Raw genomic sequence first — 7268 nt, forward strand, 5'->3', positions numbered from 1 at the left:
AGAAAAAAATGGACTTCATGCCATGACTGAAAGAAACTGGAGAACAGCTGAGCAACGTAGTCATTGACTTCTATCAGTCTGGAAAGGGTTTCAAAGCCATTTCTAAGGGTTTGGGAATCCAGCCAACCAACAGAGGCGATCCTTCTTTGGAGTGGCCGGCCTATAACAACAAAATTACTCTAAGTGCACCATCACGACTCATTCAGGTGGCCTTAACAGAATCCAGAACAGCATCTAAAGAACTGCAGGCCTCACCTGCCTCAGCCCATGAGAGAGTTCCAAGGCAAAAACCACTTCTGATCCCAAAGACCTCAACGACTCGTCTCACATTAGCCAAAAAACTACTTGAATGACCTCCAAGACTTTTAAGAAAATATTCTCTGACCTGATGAGACAAAAGATTAACTTTTTGGAAGGTTTGACTACTAAAACTCTAAATATAGTGTTATATTTAATAAAAAGAACATGATACCAACAGTCAGACATGGAGGTGGTACTGGGATGGTCTGGAGCTGCTTTCAAGCTTCTGTACCAGCAGAGATTACTATGATTGATGGAATCATGAATCCAGAAAATCAAATAATTTCCAGTTCAGGGCAGGAAAGTCAATCATACTCAAATTATGCAGCAGGACTATGATCTGAAAAACACACCAGCAAGTCCACCTCTGAATGACTAAAAAAACAATCTGCTAAAAGTCTGAACTCTGCAAGGAAGTGAGCCAGAATTCCTCCACAGCGATGTGAAAGACTTGTTGCCAGTTATTGCAAACACTTGATTGTAGTTCTTGCTGCCAAGGGTGGCACGAGCAGTTATTAGGTTTGGAGGCAGTTAATTCATGATTTAATAAAGGCAGCAATTACTTTTTAACAGAAGGCCAGGTAGGTTTGGATGGCTTTGTTCCAATGAAATCGTAACTTTATTGTATTGCACTGTATTTTGTATTTATTCTCCTTATCTTTGTCTGATATTAAAATTTTCTTGATTCGTAACAACAAATATGAAAAAACTAAGAAATCTTGAAAAGGGCTCATATGTTTTTCATGGCACTTCCAAACAGATTTGTTCTGTTTCTGGTAGATATGGAATCAATGCCATATGAACGAAGCATTTTAGAAACTGTTTTTAGCTTAGACTCATGTTGGAGGGAGGAAATTATGCCCCTTCTCTCTATTCTGTTTCTCTTTGAACTTATATCCCTTAACTGTTGCTGCTTCCTTTTTGGTTTCCTATATAAAATGTGCTTTCCATTCTTTTAATCACTCTGCCTGCTGTTTTCTTTCTTCATACAAAAGCCTCTGCTTCCCCCACTGAAAGAGTTCATGATCTGGCCTGGAGGCCTGTAGTTGAATTAGGCCCCACAGGTAATTCTCACTTCTGTGAATTTATTATCATTTCTCTTCCTCCTTTCAGTTCCTCTCTTCTACTTTCCACACTCACATATGTTTTCTTAAAAATAACACAAAAACCCACTTTCATATGTGCATCTGCGACTTTACTTTAACCCTCTAAACCAGGGTGTCAAACTCCAGGCCTCGAGGGCCGGTGTCCTGAAACCTTTTCATGTGTCACTGCTGCAACATCCCTCGAGGACTGGAGTTTGACAGCCCTGATCTAAAGCCTAACCTGTCGCCGTGCATTTTCCAATGTTTTTTTAAAACATCTGTAACTCCTGAAACATTTGCTCAAATGAAAAAATTCCAAAGCTTCCTAAAAGCAGCGATTTTGTGCTTTTCAGTTTTATTAGAGTCATTACGGTAATGCCGGGCATGGTGCTGCATTAAAGTTTGGTTGAAAGAAAAGAGAGTCAGTGTGATTGAGCTCTGCAGAAAACAGACATTTTAAAGGCATTTTGGTTCTTTTTATTGTGTTTTTTAAAATATTGTTTTGTTTTTGTTGTTTTCTGTGTTATTTGACAAGATCTGGATGTGGCGCCTTGCCTGGGAGGACCATACTGACCCTAATATCACAGAAAAGCACAGAGTTGGTGCTTTTAGAAACCATTGCAATTTTTCGATTGTGCCACTGGAACAAGAGTTATATTACTTTGACCTAAAGGTTTGGCCTAAAACTGATTTATTGGGTAAAATCAGTGTCCAACCTGACCTTTTTATTTATTAGAGCCAGTTTGGGAGTTTGGGAGTACACATGTCATTATGTTTTTACATTTCTGCTTGTTTCCTGTTTCCTGCTGACCTTCATTTCATTTCTTTATTTTCCATCTTCTCCCTTATCCCTGTGCATGTCATATCTTTCACTCAGTGACCTCAGAGACTGATAGGAAAAGGTCTTCTGGCATTTCTTCCACCTTTTCAGCACCATCTTATCCTCTACTGTCACTGCCAGTCCCTGATCCATCTGTTCCATCTTTCTCATTGCAAACCCACGCACAACCACCGAGCACTACCCAGCAAGCTCGGCCCTCTCCCGATGCCTACTTGTTGCCAGCCTTTGCACACTCTCACCTTCCTGTACTCCCCAAAATCTTCCAGCACACTGTTGGATCAGGTACTCGTCAACAGATGTTACTAGTTTTGTGTGCTTCCCTTTCTTCTCTTTGACCCTGAGAGCCCATTTTTAAAGAGATTATCTGCATTTGATTTAATGCATCAATGCATCTGTTGCACCAGTTGCAGAGCTGAAGCACTTTCTGTTAAAGGAGTGTATGTTCATGGATTTACACCTATTCTTAGTAAAGTTAGGATAAAACTGCAGCTCACTGTTGATATTTCTTTCTCATTATATCCTGTTATAATGCTAGAAGTCATTGTTATAGCTAATGCTGCAACAACTGAGGTGAGGCTGTAGGTTACTCCTGCCATCAAACTCATCTCCACTGCCTGCACTCTGTCCTTCACCTCTCATGTGCATTTTCATAAACGCTGTGAATCCTGTCTTCTGGTTGTAGTGTAGTTAACAGTCTGCATATTTTCACTTGCTCTCGTTATTTGTCTTTTATCTTCACACCGCTCCCTTTCTCTTCTGATTCTGGCACTTCCTGGACATGTTCTGCTGGCGTCTCGTGGACATTTCAGCTCCTCAAAGGCCCAAAAGCTTCCATTTTGGCTCCTCTTCAACTGAAGGCTTGAAGGCCCAAGGTTTCCTCTCTTTAATTTCTTCAAAATTCCACTTTACCCTCTGATCCATCTTTCTATCTCCCTCAATCCTCAAATTCCTTGGAAACACATTTGTTTTTTCCAAAACAAAGCTGTTTGCAAGGAATCCCGTTCTGCTCTGTTCGTATTGACATTAGAGTAGATGCATCATGTAAAATGGTATTTATGTATTTAGGCTAATGCTGCACTTCAGGGAAAAACATCCATTTAAGCAAACATACCATAAAATGTATAAAGGAAATAAAATCTGATAGCAACAGGTAAACTAAAGGTGGGTCCTCACAGGAAGTGATACTTTGCTTTGTTGCTTTAGTTGGTGGCTAGCAGCTGATGTTCCTGTCTTAGGTTGCCTGGGTAACCATTTCATGGATGTGCTGTCCTATCCAGCCAATGCTATCCTGGCTATCTTGGCAGTTGCTTCTTGTCTTGGAATTGAGAAAGGTTTAACTCAGGACTGAGTTCCCGTGCCCTCTAGCTCCCCACGCCCATTATTAGACACTGTGAGGTAGCATAATGTAAGCAGCAAGGAAGGTGATAAGTAAACAGCATCAGCAGACTATTTAAGCTTCTTTTAAATATACTTTATTTCTGGCATCTCCATAAAACAATCAACCTGGTAGGCAAAAATCCCACTTGCTTTATACAGGACTTTACCCACACCTGAACCTCATTAGTCTCTACCATTGAAACAAATAGGTCGGACCAAACAATACAATTCTAAACAAAGAACAGGAATAAGATTATGCATGAAATTGACAAACTCATTTACTCAGCTAAATGGTTTGAAAAGTAAAACACTGCATGAAATACAACTCAAAAGGCTACTTTAAAGAAAATAATCAATACAAAATGAAAAAAACCTTCATTTGGTTACACCCAGTGATGCAATCAATGACCTCATGACCCTATACCACATAGCAGGTCTGGCCCGGATCTGGTATCAAGCCGGCACTGCTGGCTGACTTCTGGCATGATAAGACGTATGTCATCCAGATATGGGCCAGGCCTGGCATAGATGGCACTGTCTATGTGATGGCATGCCACATCTGGCTCGATTGTGGTTTGGTTTATGTGGCCCAGGCTCATAGAAAACAGGTCTGGCCCGGATCTGGCATCAAGCTGGCACTTCTGACTGACTGGTGTCATGGCAGGGTGTATGTCAACCAGATGTGGGCCAGGTCTGGCAATGATGGCACTATTTATGTTCCTATTTTCCTATTTTAGTTAGAAGACCCAAATGCCATGTTGCAATACTATACTGCTATGGTAGCCAACGTTTCAAATGCAGGTTTGACAGGTTTGTTAGTTTACACTTTATCCAAAACCTAGTGACGGTTTACTCATGGCCACCACCGGGTGGCTGTAGCTCAGGAGGAAGAGCAGGTCAGCTACTGATCGGAAGGTTGGTGGTTCAATCCCTGGCTCCTCCAGTCGGCATGTCAAGAGTGTGAATGTGAATGAATGTAGTTAGGAAGCGCTCGGTTTAGAGAAAGTGGGTGAATGTGGCATAGAGCACTTTGAGTAATCTGGGAGAGCAGAAAAGTGCTATAAAAGAACAGAGTTATGTTACTTTTGCACTATTATGTTCCGGCACATGTTGTTATTACATGGCTTGATTAAGGTACACGTTAGGCTGACATCTGGGCCAGCAGTGTGTCTGCAACTGGCCTTGTGCTGGCCCATGTGTGGGCCACCTCTGGCAAACCAGATCTGGGCCACCAAAGGGCCGTCATTCTTTGCGGTATGTGGGCCATGTGTAAGCACATTGTGTGGGCCAGATCAGGGCCATACCAATTTGCTATGTGGGTATAAACAGGAAGTACTTGGCGGCCCTTCCCATATACCCGTCTTAAATATAGGACCTGAATAAATGGACAAACATGGTAAGTATAACCAAAGTAACATGAAACATAATTTACCAGACATTTGCCTGTGAACAGAAGAAAATTCAAATGACCTGATGGTTAGTAGTGTTTGCTTTAAAAAACATATGCATGGATGTAATGGATGTAACTACTGCTACCACAAACAAACCCGGGATAGTGTGTTAAGCAAAGTTACACCAGCAATGTCTAAATTAAAGCATTATGGCTGAAGTAAATTAACAAGGAAATAATTATCAATTCGGTTAAGGGACAAGTGGTAATACAAGCAGAATACAAGCTCACACACAACAAACACTACACACACACACACACACACACACACACACACACACACACACACACACACACACACACACACACACACACTATCGTGGTCTAAACATATCATGCATTATTAGCTCTGTATGCTGCTCAGTAACATTGGATATTTATTGCTCACTGTAACTGATGCTCATGTTGGTTGGTGCTGTGGTTTCCCTGCTGTGCTGTTTCTTTTTCTCAGCAGGTGATCGAGCAGATTTTCAGTTTCTTTTCTCTCTCTCTTTCCCCCTTGTCTTTCTCTTTCCTGGCCCCCCAGTCCTGTACGTTCTGTTTTTAATAAAATCTAAATAATAAAAATTGAACAAACTATGCCAGTCAAGTGGACCATTATAGCAAAAGCTGTAGTGGTCCACTTGGGAAAATCAATCTGTTGGGCAGACGGGACAGGCAGGAGTCCCAAAAACCTGAAAAGTGTTTTAAATATCTCCGTCCAGCCTACACATGGGATTTAAATCAGGATAGATCTCAGCAGTTTCTCTTTGCACAATATTCCAAACAAAGAATCCATGTCTTCCTATGATGAAACCAGTTTGGTCTTGAGATGTGATAGAGGGAAGCTGAGCATGTTGGTAGGTGGTTGAAGTGCTTCATAAATAAAGTTGACCCACTGCTTCACAGGCTGTTCCTGTCTCAGTGGCCTCTGGCCCCACGTCACTGCTGGTCACTGCCTGTGTGGACCCATCATTAGAAGTATAGTTTTCATATTGAGAATGAGACTTACTGATCTGAATCTATTTTGAGAACAGACCATTACATTAAGCACTGACAGAGCTCTGATGTCATAGCTTTGAAAATAACTGCCGAATAAATACTTTCATATGTTAAATACTAAAACTAAATGTATCCTTGGAAAGTTGTCAAACTTCTGCCAAATGTAGTGTTTTACACAAAGTAGTGTGTCATGCAGCCGGTGTTATATGTAGTACTCTGCATGCACAGGTAAGCTTCCCTTGTATATTTTCACATGTGAAAAGTTTGCTGTCTTGATTATCACAATAATGCAGCGATAACTTTTCTTTTCTTTTCTTTTCTTTTCTTTTCTTTTCTTTTCTTTTCTTTTCTTTTCTTTTCTTGTCTTTTCTTGTCTTGTCTTGTCTTGTCTTGTCTTGTCTTGTCTTGTCTTGTCTTGTCTTGTCTTTTCTTTTCTTTTCTTTTCTTTTCTTTTCTCAGCCTGTCCTAGTGCACGTAGAGAGCAGAGTGGTCTTTCTTTTTCCTCTGTTTCCTCATCATCATCCTCAGCTCTACTCAGCTCTTTCCCTATACCTCCGCCACGTCCTGCTCTCAAAGCCTGCTCCACCTCTGAAAAGCTTGCCCCACCTCTGCTAGAGTCTGATATGGGGTCTGCCCATATCAAACCTACAAGTCTACCGTTTTCCCCAGAGTCAGGTAAAGGGACAGAGATTAAAGTGTAGACCAAGCAGATATTTTCCACACCCTTTACTTGACCTTTACCTTTGGTTTTTCCTTACTCTGTCCTCCCATGTTTTCCCCTTTGTTTTCCAGCTTCCTGGCAGACTGAATGGAGGCCTCCCAAATCTCAGGTCCCTCTAGCACAGCTGGCCCACTCTCCTACGTCTCTGCATCCCTTTGTCAGTGATCCTGGACAAGCTGCACTTCTGCAGAAAAAGCAGAGACTAGAGATGCCATGTAATTCTGCTCTACTTTAAACCCAGACCAGTACTCTGCCATGTTGATCAGAGGCTGCTTGCTGTACTTCTCTTTCATTTGTCTCTGTTTTTCCCTTCTTGTTTTCTGTCCTGTCAGCTTCATCTTCTCTGCCCACTGCTCAGCCTTTAGATGAGAAACCCAGCGGAGGGTCTGGATATGTTTCTTTTTGGAAACCTCAGGTCACATCTGCATTAGAGACCGCCTCACCTTCTCTACATCTTTCCTCTGCTCATGTGTTTCCTTCTCTTTCAGTCTGTGAACATGATGCAGGTACATG

General features: G+C 41.6%; 1 protein-coding gene across 9 annotated transcripts in view; it reads left to right on the forward strand.

Moving 5' to 3' along the window:
* Positions 1–7268, forward strand: part of ehbp1l1a (EH domain binding protein 1-like 1a) — a 47629-nt gene that overhangs the window by 15478 nt on the left and 24883 nt on the right. For 5 of the 9 annotated variants that reach the window (XR_006052872.1, XM_042213358.1, XM_042213361.1 and 2 more), the window contains exons 7-12: positions 1296–1364; positions 2263–2508; positions 3036–3098; positions 6494–6709; positions 6827–6970; positions 7088–7261. The exons of 1 other annotated variant lie outside the window; for it this stretch is intronic. Coding sequence is in view for 7 of the 8 variants with exons in the window: in XM_042213358.1 (XP_042069292.1) it covers positions 1296–1364; positions 2263–2508; positions 3036–3098; positions 6494–6709; positions 6827–6970; positions 7088–7261 (912 nt within the window). In the remaining variant the exon portion in view is untranslated. The remainder of the gene's footprint in view (positions 1–1295; positions 1365–2262; positions 2509–3035; positions 3099–6493; positions 6710–6826; positions 6971–7087; positions 7262–7268) is intronic. 3 more of the 9 variants (XM_042213359.1, XM_042213360.1, XM_042213362.1) reach the window with 3 other exon arrangements.

This window comes from Haplochromis burtoni, unplaced genomic scaffold (assembly GCF_018398535.1).
Source record: "Haplochromis burtoni strain Fernald_Lab_line unplaced genomic scaffold, NCSU_Asbu1 Contig_438, whole genome shotgun sequence".
In the NCBI taxonomy this organism is placed as follows: Eukaryota; Metazoa; Chordata; class Actinopteri; order Cichliformes; family Cichlidae; genus Haplochromis; species Haplochromis burtoni.